Here is an 18479-nt window from a genome sequence, read left to right on the forward strand (position 1 = left end):
GCACACGTAGATGGGAAGTATTTATGTGATAGTCCTCCCAATTTTATGACTCAGAAAGGTTATATCCCAATTTTCCATGTTCAGAATTGTGAAAGACTAGATGCTGTAAACAACCTCCTGCTGCAGAGCAGTATGTCCCTGATAGAACACATTTTTGTGACAGTAACAATTTTCACAAAGAGGCAAAGTGGTTTTCATTGCCCCCTTCTTCCAAAAAAATAAAAAATAAAGGCAAGGAAAATCTTACAAACTGGAATTAGAATAGTGGATGATGCTGATAGCAGTTTTCATGATACTGAGCTTTTGGCTAACCAGATGGGGGGCTGAGCTAGGACTCCTGTAGTCTAGACTCTTGGGGGTGCCCTCAAACCACTGACAGAATTAGAAACACACTCTGACTGTACTAAACCCCAAAGATTACTCTTAGTCTAATATCAGAGAATGAACTCATCATCAAAGATTATAAATTATAAGAAGAAGCCATTGTAAGCAGGGATTGGCAAATGTTTCCTGTAAATGGCCAAGATAGTAAATAAGCTTTGCAGGTTATATAGTCTCATCATTCGTATTCAACTCTTCCATCGTAGTGGGAAAGCAGCCATAGAAGATATGTAAATGAATGAACATGACTGTGTTCAAATAAAACTATTCACAAAAACAGGTAAGAGGCCAGATTTGGCCTGCAACCACAGTTTGCTAACCCCTGCAATAGAGTATGGAGTAGAAGAGATATTTTAAGAGTTAATGTCTGTGTTTGAATACTGATGAAAAATAAATTCTTAGGTCCATTATATCCCAAGCAAGATGATAAAGAGAAAGTCATGCTTTCATCAAGTGAAATGCATGACACCAAAGACCAAAAAAACAGCTATAGAGAAAAAGATCATGTGAATGGATTTATAAATTAGAATTGCAGAATTAGGAGTAACAGAAGAAGATAGTGGGAAAAATATCCTCAAAGAGTTGAGAGATTATCATCAATATAAAATAGTGTGCTCAACAAATCTTTTGAAGATGAGAATGCAGACATATACAGATTAAAAAAATGAGAGAAATTACCAATAAACCTACATTAAATGGATTTTGGAAAGGTTATTCTTTAAGAATCTACTCAAGCTAAATATTTTAGGAACAAGAACTAAATCTCCATATTCCAGATACTTTAAATAGAGAGTGATGACAAAAATGAAATAGAATGGTAGTCAGTGTAGTTTTCTTCAGATATAGATTATTAGAATCTAGGTAAAGCTGAAATTTATGCTTTTGTAGGGTTTTTTTTTTCATACTTTTGTATTTTGCCTAGTCTCTAATTGTTTTTATTAGTATTTTTGTGATGTGAAGTGGAAATGAGGTTTATGATGGTATTAAGTTTGGGGTGGGTAATCTAAAAGGTCTTCTTTTATTATATGGTTCTTAAATTTTTTGCAAAGAATTTCTGTCCAGTGATTATAGTGGTTCCAGATTTTTTTTTTGTCTTTTCTTTTCTTTTTTTTTTTTTTTTTTAAGATTTTATTTATTTATTTGACAGAGACACAGAGAGAGAGGGAACACCAAGCAGGGGTAGTGGGAGAGGGAGAAGCAGGCTTCCTGCAGAGCAGGAAGCCCGATGTGGGGCTCAAACCCAGGACCCTGGGATCATGACCTGAGCCAAAGGCAGGCATTTAACAACTGAGCCACCAGGCACCCCTTGTCTTTTCTTTATTTGGATAATTAGTATGCTTATGCTGGACGTTGATAAATGGGGGGGGGGCACCCAAATTTGTTAAATATAGGAAAGACCAAAGTTAAGGACATAATCTAAGAAGAACTATGTTCCGTGGTTCTGAAAGCTGCAGAGAGAACCAGTGAATATCAGACTGAAGTAATTGGCTTCATTTTGGATAGTAAAGGGATCACTAAAAACTTATTATATTTCTGTGGGATGGAAGTCAAAGCAAAATGACCTTGAGTTTAGGTAAGAACTACATATCCTAATAACAGGAAGGAAATATTTGGTCTTCTATGAAAAAGAAATAATAAACTCTTATCGTAGTACTTACCATTTATTGAGTGCTTAATGTGTGTCAAGCGTGGTGCTAAGAACTTTCTGTGTGGTTTTGCATTTGGGCCTTTTGACAGCCCTTTTTAGTTTGATGCCTTTATTATCTCCATTTTATAAGACTGGAACTGAGGCTTTATATAGTTGGACTACTTACTCAAAGTACAACAGTTAGCTCCAGAGCTGGAATCAGTAACCAGACCACCTGACTCCCATGCAGAAATTTTGCCTTAACCACAAGTCTTATGGGCTGAGGAGCAAGTTTAGGTAATTGTTGTGTTTATTATCTGCGTGTATTTATATGTTCTCTGTGCTTTATACAGTGCAGAGGAGCAATTAAAGATGACAATGAAAGCATGGGTGAGGGGCAAGGAGTTTTTCAACTTGGTGTGAAAGGGAGTGAGCCTGATGTATAAAAGGGTCTACTGATAAAAGTGCAAATAATTCTTTCCACATGTAGCCATGAAATACTGAACTAGAGTAATTCTTGATGTGTAGTTTTGATTTCTAACACATAATTTTGTATGTGGCAAAAGCTTTTAACTTAAGTTTTGTTTTTTTTTTCCTAGTGGAAAGAGTGAAAGAACAATTAAAACTTTCTTTGGAAAACAAGAATGGCATAGTGCAAACTGGTGAATTAACAGTTGTGCTCGATGGGCTGGTGATTGAGCAAGAAAATCTAACAGACTGCAGCTCATCTCCAACCAGTAAGATAACTTTATGTGTTTTTAAAATTTGAAAGGGAAAAAAACCCAGGAAGAAGTGTATAAAAACCTGCTTGCTTTCTTTCTTGTTGTTCAGTAGAAATACAGCAAAATGGTGATGCCTTACATGAAAATGGAGACCCTTCAACAAGACCAACCTCCAGGTAGAATATTTTATTTTAGTATTTGTGGCAAGGTAATGTAACATTTTCCATATATAAAGCTTTACATTTTAACCTTAGTTTAGAGTTTGCCATAGAATTTAAAAGTTTCTGTCTAACCTTGTCATTTGTTTGAATTCTTATAAAAGTAGTTTTTAAAGAAATAACAACTTCATTGAGATATAATACACATACCAAAAGGTTTACCCTTTTAAAATAAATATTTCAGTAGATTTTGGTATAACCATCACCACTATCTAATTTCAGAAATTCTCATCACCCTCAAAAGAGACTCTCCTCATGAGCTGTCTCTTCTCATTCCTCTCTCCTCCTAGCTCCTGGCAGCCACTAATTTATTTTCCATCCCAGTGGCTTTGACTGTTCTGGCCATTTCTTAGGAATAGAATCATACAATATGTCACCCTCTATTACTAGCTGTTTTTACTTAGCATAAGGTTCATCTGTGTTGTAGCATGTGTCAGTCTTCATTCTTTTTTATTGGAAATGGCTTCTTAGAATCTGCATTTAGGCATATTTTTATCAGTAAATAGGTAGACTCAGATAAGGTGGGAAAATGGGTATCTTTTTGCTATCTGAATGGGGAACTTCCTGTAGTAGATCACTATAAGATACATGCTCCACAGATTATAGTCTTTCCCCGGAAATCACCCTGCCATCTCAAACTCCCTAGCATTCACATTTGATGACAGTTAATAAAAGCTTTCTGGGGACGCCTGGGTGGCTCAGTCAGTTAAGTGTCTACCTTCAGCTCAGGTCATGATCCCAGGGTCCTAGGATCAAGTTCCGCATCGGGCTCCTTGCTCAGCAGGGAGCCCGCTTCTCCCTCTGCCTGCCATACCCCATGCTTGTGCTCTCTCTGTCTCTGACAAATAAATAAATAAAATCTTTTAAAAAAAATAAATAGGGTGCCTGAGTGGCTCAGTCAGTTAGGCGTCTGCCTTGGGCTCAGGTCATGATCCCAGTTTCCTGGCATCGAGTCCCACATCAGGCTCCCTGCTCAGTGGGGAGTCTGCTTCTCCCTCTCCCCTTGCTTATGCTCTCTCTCTCTGTGTAAAATAAATAAAATCTTTAAAAAAAAAAACATACTGGAGTATGACAAAGTGTTGCTTCTATTAATACTAACATCATTATTCCTAAATTGACATTAACTGATTCTTATAGAGCACTTGAACAGATAAATATATCTTCTGAATATATATTTGGCTTAAATAAATATATTTACTTAGTGTCCATATGAGAAAATTAAGAATTAAAATGGTACAACAATTGAGTAGATTAAAATATTTTGTGTGTGTGTGTGTATATATATCTGTAATCACATCTGTTTTTATAATTTTTGAAATACAATTTTAGATGGGTGAAGGAGCTTGAATTACCACCAATCTGAAACCTAATGTTGTTTACTGCATATAGTAAGACTTTTTTCTTTTTTAAAGATTTTATTTATTTGAGAGAGAGTGAGAGAGAGAGAGCATGAGAGGCGGGATGGTCAGAGGGAGAAGCAGACTCCCCACTGAGCAGGGAGCCTGATGCAGACTCGATCCTGGGACTCCAGGATCATGACCTGAGCTGAAGGCGGTTGCTTAACCAACTGAGCCACCCAGGCACCCTAGTAAGACATTTTGAATGAAAGATTAGATCTACAGCATCAGAAGAACTTCAAATGAGTTCTTTTACTTAGACTTCTGGATCACTGATTCTTGCTGAGTGGCTGGGGAGGGCTATGCAGATCAGAAGAATCACTTGGGAGCTTCCTTCAGACTTCACGTGTCCAAATTTCCTGAAGACATCTCGTTCCAAATATACAGGTGACAAAGGAAGGGAAAGTGGCATTCATGAATTTATTCATTTTTCATCAGATACTTATTACATGCCTGTTTGGTGCCAGACACTAGTGCAAGCACTAAGAATACTGGCCCTGTTCCTGTGAAATTGCATTCTGGTGGGATAAAGGTAGATCGTAAACAAGTGAAGAAATAAATTAACTAATTGGAGATAGTGCTAAGATATATGAAGTCATTGAAATAGGACAAGGTGACAGGAATGGAAGGGAGCCTGTTTTAAAGAGAGATGTCGGGGGAATCATCTCTGAAGAAGTGCCATTTGAGCTACAATTAAAAAGCCAAAAATGTACTATCCGTGCAGAGTTCTGACAGGAGAGCATTATTCTAGGTAGAGGACATAGCAAGTGCAAAGACCTTGAGTTTATTTTTAGTTAATTTACGCTCTACAAATTCATCCAACTCTAGAATATAGTATTTAACCTTTTTTTGATAATCCTGTAATCATTATAATATTACTGCCTGTATATAATAATTTATAATAAACATTTGAAGACTTTACAGCATGTTTTCATACTCAATAAAATTGATATGTAGTATATCTGCTGCAAGGTGAGCAAGGAGGAACTTGGAGAGAAATAGATTTGAGATAGATGGGCAGGGCTCAGGGACATGATCTGATTTTTATATTTATTTATTTTTATTTATTTATTTTTTTAAGATTTTATTTATTTGGGGCGCGTGGGTGGCTCAGTCGTTAAGCGTCTGCCTTTGGCTCAGGTCATGATCCCAGGGTCCTGGGATCGAGCCCCACATTGGGCTCTCTGCTCAGCGGGAAGCCTGCTTCTCCCTCTCCCACTCCCCCTGCTTGTGTTCCCTCCCTCGCTGTTTCTCTCTCTGTCAAATAAATGAAAAAAAAAAAAAGATTTTATTTATTTGACAGAGGGAGAGAGAGTGAGCAAGCACAGGGAGAGGGAGAAGCAGGCTCATCACAGAGCAGGGAGCCCAATGCGGGGCTCGATCCCAGGACCCTGGGACCATGACCTGAGCTAAAGGCAGACACTTAACCAACTGAGCCACCCACGCACCCCTGATTTACATATTTTTAAAAACATTAAGGCTGCTTTGTGGAGAGCACATATAGGGTAGCTTGTGTATTTGGAAAAACTGTTAACTTACGTGATACTGCCCAACTCCCTATCCACTGCCAATAAGATTTTTTTTTTTTTTTTGCCAATAAGATTTAAAATGTTTGGTTTTAGGGGCGCCTGGGTGGCTCAGTCGTTAAGCGTCTGCCTTTGGCTCAGGTCATGATCCCAGAGTCCTGGGATCGAGCCCCGCACTGGGCTCCCTGCTCAGCGGGAAGCCTGCTTCTCCCTCTCCCACTCCCCCTGCTTGTGTTCCCTCTCTTGCTGTGTCTCTCTCTGTCAAATAAATAAATAAAATCTTTAAAAAAATAAATAAAATAAAAATGTTTGGTTTTGTAGTTGTAGATTTATTTATTTATTTGCAGTTCATATATGTACTATAAATTCTTTTAACTCTGCAATATAATACTTAGCTTTTCTGATTATCATGTACTCATTACTTTAGTGCCAGTACATTGTAATTTGTAATCAATATTTGAAGACCTTTTCCAGCTTATTTTCCAGTATTCAATAAAATTACAATAGGTTAGAATTGATTTTTTAAAGTTCCATAAGCTTTTTGAAAATACTTTTAGAGCATTTTAAAATAAAGATTATTCTTAAATATTTAAAATGTATGACTTGATCATTACTTTGAGGGACTGAATTCATTTTGATTTAGTCTATTTGTGTATCTGAGTGTACAGTTATCTGCCAGTGTGGATACTTGGAACTGAAAGTAATTTAAACTTTAGTGTCATAAAAGCATGCTGTATCATTTGTTCATTACTCTTTCTACCTATCACTTTGTTTGAATATTAAGAATTTGGTAAATCTTTCTTATGACAATTCTGAAGGAAAGTTACTTAATTTTACTTATTAAAGAAAGCATCTTTTTTTTTTTTTTTTTTTTTTTAGGTTGGCTGTTGAAGGTACTAATGGAATAGATAATCATGCACCCACAAGCACTCTAGTTCAAAACTCATGCTCTTCGTATGTAGTTAATGGAGACAACACACCTTCATCTCCGTCTCAGGTTGCTGCCAGACCCAAAAATACACCAGCTCCAAAACCACTCACATCTGAGCCTGCCAGTGACACTGGTAAGCATGGTGATTTATGACTCATTGTTTAAATGAAAACTAAATTAAACTTTATGTACCAATGGCTACACTTCTTACTGTACAATCTTTCTTAGTCTTTAGTTCTGTGATAGGAATCTAAAGATCACAATACCTGAAATATTTTCTAATAATTTGAATTTTTCTAGATTATTTAGGAGGGTATTCCAAATATATTTTCAGTTTAGAAGTAACAGTACATTTCACTAAGCATGTACTTATATGATAGATTCTTAGGCTTTATGCTACAAATATTTCTGGAAGTAATTAGGTAAAGGGCCAATTATTTATTAAGTTCACTCCTGATTCATGAAAAGTATAAGAATGATGAATGCTCATTTCAGAAAGGCTTATATCACCACTCTGTTTCAATCTTGTCATCATCCTCCATTTAAACTATGGAATTTGGTAAGTTAGCTTTTCTTCCTAAAATATTTAGCTGTTTGAGTAGATTGGTGAAAGTATCTATTGACCACTGGTTAGTTGCATGGTTTAGTGTTTGGATATATTCAGATGTTGATGAAGGGAGGAGGACTTGCCGAGGCTCCCCCATTGCAGGATCTCTTATTTATACTCCACAGCTTGTCAGGTACTTTATAGGTCCTTCCCATTGGGAACGAATTCACTTTCCACATTGTTCTCTCATTTATCCTTGCCCGAAATTTCAGGGAGAAAATAAAACACATAAGGAACCAGAATTGAAAGCTTCATTGTAAGTGATTACCACAACATTCACAGTAACTGCTAGGAAACATAGGACAATCATAATCTCTAACATTTGTGCTATATATGATCTAAACAGTATATGTCAGGGCGCCTGGGTGGCTCAGTCGTTAAGCGTCTGCCTTCAGCTCAGGTCATGATCCCAGGGTCCTGGATCGAGCCCCGCATCGGGCTCTCTGCTCAGCGGGAAGCCTGCTTCTCCCTCTCCCTCTGCCCCTGCTTGTGTTCCCTCTCTCGCTGTGTCTCTCTCTGTCAAATAAATAAAATCTTAAAAAAAAAAAAAGAGCAAACAGTATGTGTCTATTTACTGATTTAACTCTCACCATAACTAATTGAAATAGATACTAAAATCTTCCCCTTTTCCCAGGAGGAACTGAGGCACAGAGAGATCACAGCTAGGGAGTAGAAGAGCTGTAATTGACATCTGGCTCTCTCAGCTCTCTGCCCTCTGCTTCACTTTGATGTGTGTGATTTTTATAGTGTCTCAAAGTTGTATCGTTCATCTTTTATACTACGATAGGCTTCAAATAATCCCTCTTCCAAATTAGTGATTATGTTTTCACCTCCTCTGATAATTGTTGGTGGCATCTGACAAAACAGTCCCATCTGTCATCATTCTATTGGCCAGTTTACAAAGACTTCCGGAACCTCCTCTGTTGGTAGCAACCACTCTGCCAATGTCTTTTGTGTGATCTGTCATCCCTTAGTAGGAGGATGAATTCAGGTACTTCTCAAGGAATGGGGTAATCTTTAAGGCATTAGTGCAAAAATGGTATTCCTTTTTCTAATCAAGAACTTTAAAATCAGTTTTCATGTTGGAGTGTGGGTATGGGTAGGAGTGTGCATATTCTGTATATAACATGTTACATGTTTTAATCCCTTACTTACAATTCAGAATCCTAAAGTCTTTAAAACCAAAAGGATGTTTTGGTAAACTCCTTTGATGGCAAAATGACTAGAACTGATTTGAAGGGATTCATAGTTTATCATGCTTAGTGTTTTATCTCTCCATTTTGCCACAGAAATATTATTGTGAAATTACAACGTGTAGCCCCCAAACCTGCTCACTTACTATGTAATATACAATATGTGTGGCATATTAATTTTCTAAGTTCTGAAAACTTACAGATTCTGAAACACACTTGGCCCCAAGGTTTTCAGATAAGGGATTGTGGGCCTGTGCTAAGGAGTTTTAAGACAAATGATTTCATTTTACCAGAGACAGTATTATACAAGAGGGCTTTTGCCGGGGGGGGGGGGGATTTTTTTCTCCCTCCTGTTCATTTGAGTTTTGATTAAGAGGGTCCATTTGATAAGTTTAGTTGCTGTAAATATTAGTTATTTTAAGCTAACTAGGAGGAGGCAGTCATGATTGAAAAGATTAGATTTGGCTTCTAACAGGACTAGGTTCAAATCCCAGCTCTATTATTTAATGTGTTAACTGTGTGACCTTGGACAAATTTCATATCCTCAAAATTTAGCTCTTCCATTTATTAAAAGGGGATGATAATTAACTACCTGGTATGATTGTTTCAAGTGTTAAATGAGATAATCTAAAAGATCTACAATACTCTTTCAGCGGTGGTAGGTATTTAAGAAAAATACTGTTTCTTCTCCACTTCCCACTGTCCCAAAACTTCTAGTGTGAAATGACTTTTTCTAATATGTAATTACTCTTTTATTAATAAAATAGATCAGTGCTCAGTATGGTAAGTTTCAGGCAGAACTGACTGACTTCACAAGTTTGTTAAAACTTTTGTTTATAGCTTTTTATTTTGAAATAATTACAGAAAGTTTCCAAGAAGTGTAGAGGGAGGTCCCATGTTCCCTTCACCAGCCTCCCCCAATGTTAACATGCAGTGTATAACTATGATATAATATCAAAATCAGGAAATTGGCATTGACAAAATCTACATTTCACCAGTTACACTTGCATTTTGTGTGCATGTAGTTCTGTGCGGTTTTATCATGTCTGGCTTCATGTAGTTGCCACTGCAGTCAAGATACAGAACCACACCATCACCAAAGGCCCTCTCGAACACTTGTGTGAATTGACTTTAAAGAAACTTAAGGTGCATATATAGAAGCAGTTCTTCGTCACACTTTTAAAAAGGAGTAAAAATGATACTCAAATACTCCAGTATTTCTGCCTTTTTCTACTTTATTTGAACAGTTATAGTGAGGACAAATGCATGGTGCTTTGAGAGGTACATATCATAAAGTACAAGGGAAACTTCTCAAGGATTAAACATGAAAGTAGGGAGATATGTCTTGTAAACCAAGTGTCATAACAGCTGAAAGTAAGGATTGAGATACATTCATTAAGAAACCAAGCCAGTGAGTGACACCTGGGTGGCTCAGTCATCGGTTGAGCATCCGACTCTTGATTTCTGCTCTGGTCATGGTCTTAGGGTCCTGGAATCTAACCCTTAGGGTCTGCACTTAGCCTGTGGGCTGCTTGGGTTTCTCCTCCCTCTCCGTCTGCCCCTCCCCCTGCTTGCACTCTTTCTCTAAATAAATAAATAAATAAATAAATAAATAAATAAATAAAATCTTTAAAAAAAAAATGTACAAAAACTTAAAAAAAAAAACAACCCAAGTCAGTGGGTGTGGTCTTATATCTGTAGAGAAGAAAATGCTTTGCATGAACTTCTATCCCACCTGTCACATGTTTTAAATACTAGCTTACATAAAATTCTCCACATTCTTGAGCAAAGAGCCTATGATCATGACTTCCCTCCCTCTCTTTTTCTCTCTGCCTTCCCTCCCTTTTGTCTTTTTTGGTAGTTTGTCCTTTTACTCATCCTTATATCATTTGTTAACAGATGTTTATTTTGCAGGTACCACAGACAGATGTTTGTTTTGCAAGACACTGCTTGCCAGCTGGGTACATACACATCAAAGTTTCTCAATTTAAGCACTATTGGGCCAGATAATTCTTTGTTGTGGATAGCTGTCTGATGTATTGTACATTCCTGACCTGTACCCATTAGATGCCACTAACATCCTCTCTTTCCCCTAGCTGTGACAACCAAACATAAACATAGCTCCAGACATTGCTAAAATGTCTTCAGAGTGGGGGACAAATTTGTCTCCAGTTGAGAACCACAAATCTATATCAATAATAATCTCTCCAATCAAAGATATGCCCACTCAGAATTTCCCCTGTTATTAACATTTTGCATTACTGTGGTATATTTGTTTTCTGGTTTTGTTTAGATAGGTCTTGAGTGTAATTTTAATGTTGAACTTACATAGGGTCATTGTGTTAAAATGTTTTGGTCAAATGGTACTAAGAGTTTTTCAGTTGATTCTTGTGAATGTTTTAAATAAACTTATCCTCTGTGAATGAGTTTCATCATTTTATTTCTAATATTTTTCACTTCTTTCTTGTCTTAATGCATTGTCAAAGTAATCAGCAGTATTGGAGTGGTGATTGTGATCTTCCTTGTTTTGTTTCTGATTTTAGTTTGTTCCTGACCTTAATGGAAATTCTCCTAATGCCTTGAAGTTGATATATGATGCTTACTGTGGGTTTCTGGGTTTCTGATGGATAATATAGATTATATACTAATTTTTCTTGATTCCTCTTATCAAGTATTTTATCAGGGTTTTATTGAATGCTTTTTTGTTTGTATTGAAAGTAGTCATATGGGGGCTCCTGGGTGGCTCAGTTGGTTAAGCACCTGCCTTCGGCTCAGGTCATGATCCCAGGGTCCTGGGATCGAGCCCCGCATCGGGCTCCCTGCTCAGTGGAGAGCCTGCTTCTCCCTCTCTCTCTGCCTACCACTCTGCCTATTTGTGCTCTGTCTCTCTGTCAAATAAACAAATAAATAAAATCTTTAAAAAAAAAAAAAAAAGAAAGTCTTTTTTAAAAAAAGTAGGCTTTTTAAAAAAAAGTAGGCTTTTTTTAATGTGTTAGCATAGTTGATTTCCTAACATAATTTCCTAATACTGAACTATCTTTTAATTTATTTAGTTGCAACTCTAGAGCTATATTACCCTCACAGAATAAATTAAGAAACTCAATTTTTCTTTTTCTTCCCTAATGTACTATACCACTTTAAATAACATGGGAGTGATCTGTTCATTGAAGGGTTCATAGAATTTTCTCAGAAAACTTAAGTGAGTCTTGTGCTCTTTGGTGGAATGATACTAGATATTTCATCACCTTTTTCATTCTACTGTGATGAGTCTTTTTTATCTTCTTTTTAAAGATTTTATTTTTAAGTAATCTCAACACCCAACGTGGGGCTCAAACTCACAACCCTGAGATCAAGAGTCGCATGTCCCACTGACTGAGCCAGCCCGGTGCCCCATGATGTCTTTTCAATTTGTCTTTCTGTTAACTTAGTTAATATATTTCAGAGCTTAGCTTTTTTTTTTTTTTTTAAGATTTTTTTCTTTTTAAAGTAATGTTCACACTCAAAGTGGGGCTCAAGAGTCACATGCTCTAGGAACTGAGCCAGCCAGGTGCCCCATAGTTAATATATTTGAGACTTACTGATATAAAGTGGTTCATGACATTCCTAGTGTTATTCATGTATGTTTTTCTTTATAAAACTCAGAAAGGTATACTTAATGGCTTCTCCAAATTTACCGTAAGAATTCATCTGAAGCATTTGTTAAAAATACAGATTCCCAGACCCTTCCTTAGCGATTTCCCCTAGAAATTCATTAAGTCTAGAATGGGAACTGAGATCTATAGTTCTAACAAGATCTCAACAGATTCTTCTCAGGTAAATTAGGAAATTCTAATCTGTTTTACTGTTCTTTTAATTCCTTCTACCATTTTTCCTGCCTGGCTCTGGAATTGACTGTTAAGCTCATTTATTGCCATTCTTTCTTATATCCTTGGATACTTCTTTGGCTTTGTCCAGTAGCATTTGGTACAGTTATTTTCATTGCCATTAATTTCCCTAAAGTTTATAATTTCATTATTATTTCCTCTTTAACTTAGTATTTAGTTTATCTTGTAAGCAAATTGATTGTGGATTGGGGGAGAACTATCATTTTTATGGACATAAAAGTATCAGTTTTCTCACCGGGTAAAATGGGAATAATGCTGGTATCTGTCTCAGCATTGTTCTTTGAAGACCAAATAAAATAACCCTTAAAAAGTGTTTAGCAGATTATGTCAGACTTTCAGTAAACATTTTAGTAAGTTGTATTTTGTATTGCTTTGCTTCTAGTTTTTTTGTTTTTTTGTTTTGTTTTTTCTTGTCAGAGAGCGAGCACAAGCAGGGGGTGCTGGCAGGCAGAGGGAGAAGCAGGCTCACCGCTGAGCAGGGAGCCCGATATGGGACTCAGTCCCAGTTCCCTGGGATCATGACCTGAGCCAAAGCAGATGCCCAACTGACTGAGCCACCCAAGCACCCTGCTTGTTTCTAGTTTTATTGTAGTTAGAATGTGGCCTCCTTATTGTATAATTGGGGATTTTCCTTTGGTCTTTGACATGTCAGGTTTTCTAAAAATTTTTAGAGTGTTTGGATGGAATATGTATGTAAGAAACTAACTATAATTTAAGTCAGATATATTGTGTTATTAAATTCTTCATGTGCTTAACTAATATTTCTGCTAACACTCTTTAATCTGCATAGTTTTGAGGGAGGTATGTTCAGTTCATTTCTTCCTCTGTGATTTGTTTTTAATTTATTGATTCAACAAATACTTACTGTTTTCATATGCCAGGCATTTTGTAACAGTTGGGGAATACAAGAGTGAACAAGTCTGACAAAGCTTTCACACTCCGAACTTAAAAGAAATAAAAACAAATACATAAAATGATTTCAGAACATGAGAACCTAAACAGGTTAGGGTGTGGCAGGAACAGCATTAAATAGGGTACTCAAGCACTGCCTCAAGTGGTTTCTGAAGATGTAATTGAGCATGTACTCGAAATGATGAGGAGAAGCCAGTCATGAGAAATTCCAAGACCATGGGAACCACAAGTGCACATCTCTGAAGCGGGAAGGAGTTTGTTCTATTCAAGGAACAGAAGAAAGGCCATTATGAGAAATCAAGGGTAGCTGTGGAGATTAATGTGTCTTTAGTATAGGCCGTGGTTAAAGTTTGGAATTTATTCTGGTAGTCGTAGGAATCCACTGGTGTGTTTAATTAGGGGAGTGAAAAGATCAGTTACATGTTTTGAAAAAGATTTCTTTGGGCTGTCATTTGGAGAATGGGTTGTAGTTGGACAAGAGAAAAAGCAGGCTGACTAAAATGCGGAGGCTGTTGCCAGTATTGAAAGCAAGAAATGATGGACCAGGAGGGAGTGGTACAGATGGAGGAAGAGCTGCAAGCACTTGCTGTTGAATTATTGTAGAAGAGAAGTTTCTGCCTTGAACAACTGAATGGTGCTATTTAATATTTCATTTTCTTCCTTTGTTTCTCACGGTTTGTGTTTTGTGTGCTGTGTTTTAGCATGCATAAAGGTTAATGACGGTTTCTTCTTGGTCTGGATTATCTTTTCTCAATTATTCCTCTTTTCCCATTTAGTGTTATTTTGCTTTGAAAATACTGCTAAGCTTTTCCATTTTTGGAAATTAATTTCTGCACTGTTGAAGAGTAAATATTAAATGAGATAATTCTTTAAGTGAGCATCATATAGAGGACACCAGAATTTAGTCTCTCTGTGCACATTCTCTTTTCATTTTTCGGTGTTATCTAACAGTGTTTGATACAGGGTAACTGTAAATATTTTAATTCTTGTATTTTTTTGTCCTCCAAGCCATTCTCTCCCCCATATTTGGACAGAACTTAATTCATTCTTTTGGTTTTTTTGTAATTATAGTTTGATTCCTTTAATAGTACATTTCCTTTCCACTATTTAAATCTTTTTCTTTCTTTAAAAATCTACCTGATGATTCCATTACTCTTTATTAGGTCTCCCTCCCCCATTTCAATTAGAATTTTATGTGGCATTTTCTTTGGTTTTGGTTAATAATCTATTTTCTTTGCAGTTTTAATTTGGCTCACTTTAATAGTGACACATAATTGAAATTCATCAATCACATTTAAAATGAACATTAAGAAAATGGTATTAGTGGATCCCAGTACTGAATCATTTCTTCAGAAAATGTAGAATAAATTTCTGGATCTTTTTGGCAGTCCCCTGTAGTACTAAATTAATGCCACTGTTTATCTGCCCCATTGGCATTTTTGATATTAGCTACCCTTTTGATATTACTACCATTTGCATATGAAAAGGGAGATTGAAAGGGATCATTTAAAGTTCTTATATAAACCATGCAGACTTTCAGAATTGATCATTTGGAGGAAAAACATGTTATACTCATGCTGGTTTCTCTTTTCCTTAAGGTTATTAGTGTGTGTATACACACAGTTGACCCTTGAGCAACAAGGGATTTGGAGCACCAACATCACCCCACCCCCAACCCCTGCCATTTGAAAGTCTTTGTATAACTTTGGAGTCCCCCCACAGATTTAACTACTAATAGCCTGTTGTTGACCCTCAAGCCTTACCAGTAACATAAACAGTCAACACTTATTTTGTATATCTATTATATACTGTATTACAGTACAGTAAGATAGAGAAAATGTTAAAGAAACTCGTAAAGGGGGGCGCCTGGGTGGCTCAGTCGTTAAGCGTCTGCCTTCGGCTCAGGTCATGATCCCAGGGTCCTGGGATCGAGCCCCGCATCGGGCTCCCTGCTCGGCGGGAAGCCTGCTTCTCCCTCTCCCACTCCCCCTGCTTGTGTTCCCTCTCTCACTGTCTCTCTGTCAAATAAATAAAATCTTTAAAAAAAAAAAAAAAAAGAAACTCGTAAAGGTTTGTACTGTATTTATTGAAGAGAATCTGCATATATGTGGACCCGCATAGCTCAAACCTGTGTTGTTCCAGGGTCAACTGTATTCTTAAATTTTTATTATTTATATGTTCATCTGTAAAATGTGAGCAAGAGAAAACATTATTTTCATCAGTACCTGATACATTACTCAGGGTGGATTAGGAACTATATAAGTATAACTGGTGAGTTGTTGGCTTTATCATTCCTTGACAGTTCGTCTTACTGATTTTTCTCTTTTCAGTTAATGGAGAATCATCCTCATCTGCACCAACCAATAATGCTTCCACCACGGGTACTGCAACAGTACCTGAAGAAACCGCCTTGTCTTCAAATTGCGCTACTACTACTGTTGAAGATTCTCCACAAGAAATACTGACTTCCTCAGAAAACAATGAATGTATTCTTTCTAACAGTGCAGCATTTGGATCTGAAGCTAGAAGTACTTTAGACCCTGCTGCCTCTAATTCTGGAAATAATTCTGCTACTGAGGCAGCCAAATTAAGACAGCCAGATGGGTGTGCGGAACCTGTACGGCAACAGTCTGGAAATACCAACACAGAAACTTTGCCATCAGGGTATGTTAAATATATTGCTTTAGAAGTTTGACTTACATTTGAATAGCAACTTTTTAATAATATGACTGTTGAATGTGTATATAAAATTTTTCCATTGTTTAGTAATTTGAAATCGAAGTCAGAATCTGATTGATATAATTCATTTGCCACAAACCAAGTACTTTTTAAAACTGAGGACAGTTAACTAATGAAGTATGTGCAGTATGAAGGGAAAAGAAAAAACCTAGTGTTAATTTGCAAGACACACTTGATTTGATTCTTGGTTTATTTTTACTTCTAGAGAAGAATGACCATGACACTATATAATTACTTCAGTTCTCTAGCTTCCTTTATGGTCTGCTCCCCAGGCCCCAATGTGGCCATCCTTTTTCTCAGTTAGCACTGAGTGCTGGGAAGGTCACCTAAGTCTGCTGATTACCTCTGTTAAAAATTCAGGTTTTTGTTGCTGCTTAATAATTCTTAGTTCCCTTTAAATTTTCCCATTGAAAACACTGAGCTTCCTAAGATTTCCTTTAAAGAGTTACTCTATGTGTGTATTCCATTTGGTCATCTCCCAGATTTACTTAACAGGTTTTTTTGACTCTTTACTTGGCTTTGATGATACTAATATGAGTTAATCATTCATTGTCTTGGACTTCAAAAAGTTTATTTCCAGTGGCTCAGACTTGTACACATATATGTGGTGCAGTTTGATGGTGCAGCGATAGACATACGGACGCAGTGCTTCCCTGCACAGCTCGCAGCAGTTAGCAGGGCTCCTCTTGGAGCTGTGGAAACTGCACTGCTAGAGGTCTTCTGCCCTCGGTTTCTCATCGCAGTCATTGTGTTCATAGCCCTGTCTTATTTTCTGAACTGTTTTTCTCACTGCTGTTTGCTGCCTCATCTGATTTGCCCACTGCCTAGTAGTGGTTTCAGCCTTTTTTAGCCTTTGTTCCTCTGCTCGCATGTTCTTCTCCCTCTCTTGGTGCTCATGCTCTCCCGTCACTGTAACTATCAAATCTGTTTGTCCGGGCCAGACGTTTTTCTGAGCTTATTTTCAGCTACTTCTGGAAATCCCCACTTGTTTCCTGCCAGCATTTCAGACCTTACAGTATCTTCCCTTCTCTCTCAAAAATCTCTTTGTCCCTTCGTTTTCGGTCTTTGGCAGCTTAGTCACTTACCTAGTTTCATGTGTCTGCCACTGTGACACGTATATCTAAGAAGCTGTTAAGAACCTCATGGTCTGATGGGAGGGTAAAGATAAGTAAACAGCAACTATACCTCATAGTTAAAGCTGGGCTAGACCTCAGTTTAGCAGGTTGTGGGTGGGAACATACACAGAGATCTTTCAGGAGAGTAGCCTACACTATTGAGATCAAAGAATACTTTCTGAAAGAGATGACCCTTAAATGCATTTCTGACAGAGGGTTAGGACTTAGCAGAGCAATAATGTAGGCTCCAGTAGTGAAAGGCTCATTCTCAGTAGAGCCAACTGCATGTTCAGATCTCTGACATCCATAAAAATGTATAAGTAGAATTCAGGAAATAGTATTTTGTTACAGCTTGAGTTCAGCATTTGAGGAAGTGACATATGTAGTACTAAAGAGTAAACAGTCCTATGAAGAATTTTGTATACTTTTTCTAAGAGTGTGGGAGTATTTTCCTGAAAACCATGAATAAACATTAATGAATTTTAAGCAGGGTTGTGGCATTGTCCTGTTTACATTTTAGTTAGGTCATTCATTCTAGCAGTGGTATAGACAGATTTTAGGAGTCAAGGAGACAAGTTAAGTTAGGATGGCAGCCAGGATGGTTTATAAATGAGAGAAGCAGGCATTATGATTTAAAATGATAATAAGCACATAAACTTAATTCTGTGGGGGCCAAATAAATGCTTCAGCATGCCTGTAGCCACCATATGTGATCTTTGTGTTAGGAGGCTTTTGTAGTAACCTACATAAGTGATTCTCAAGTTGCAGGTTGCACCCCATTAGCAGATTATGACCAGCATTTGAACACATAATTGAAGTAAGTCAGTATAGACCAGAATGGAAAATACTGAAGAGTGTTAGTTGTAGTGAGAGTAAACATTGTTTCCAGAAAGTTTATTTTTCTGGTGCGGGTTTGTGTGTATAAAATCTGTAGGTAAATAGCATTCTAGTACTCACAGAGATGTTTATTTAAAACATATTTCTTATTCTGTGAACTGTCATCAAAAAAGTTTGGAAGCAGGGGTACCTGGGTGGCTCAGTTGGTTAAGTGTCCGACTCTTGGTTTTGGCTCAGGTCATGATCTCAGGGTCCTGGGATCGAACCCAGCGTCGGGCTCCGCACTCAGCCTAGAGTCTGTCCCTCTCCCTCTCCTCCTCACTCCTGCTCGCACTCTCTTTCTCTCTTTCTCTCTCTCTCAAATAAATAAATAAAATCTTAAGAGAAAAA

General features: G+C 37.2%; 1 protein-coding gene across 3 annotated transcripts in view; it reads left to right on the forward strand.

The window, feature by feature from the left end:
• WWP1 (WW domain containing E3 ubiquitin protein ligase 1) overlaps window positions 1–18479 on the forward strand; it is a 115346-nt gene that overhangs the window by 56065 nt on the left and 40802 nt on the right. For 2 of the 3 annotated variants that reach the window (XM_021688666.2, XM_021688665.2), the window contains 4 exons: window positions 2608–2745; window positions 2840–2906; window positions 6751–6935; window positions 15729–16062. In XM_021688666.2, the coding sequence (XP_021544341.1) occupies window positions 2608–2745; window positions 2840–2906; window positions 6751–6935; window positions 15729–16062 (724 nt within the window). The remainder of the gene's footprint in view (window positions 1–2607; window positions 2746–2839; window positions 2907–6750; window positions 6936–15728; window positions 16063–18479) is intronic. The other variant, XM_044914646.1, reaches the window with a different exon arrangement.

The sequence above is a fragment of the Neomonachus schauinslandi genome, chromosome 4 (genome assembly GCF_002201575.2).
Source record: "Neomonachus schauinslandi chromosome 4, ASM220157v2, whole genome shotgun sequence".
NCBI lineage: Eukaryota > Metazoa > Chordata > Mammalia > Carnivora > Phocidae > Neomonachus > Neomonachus schauinslandi.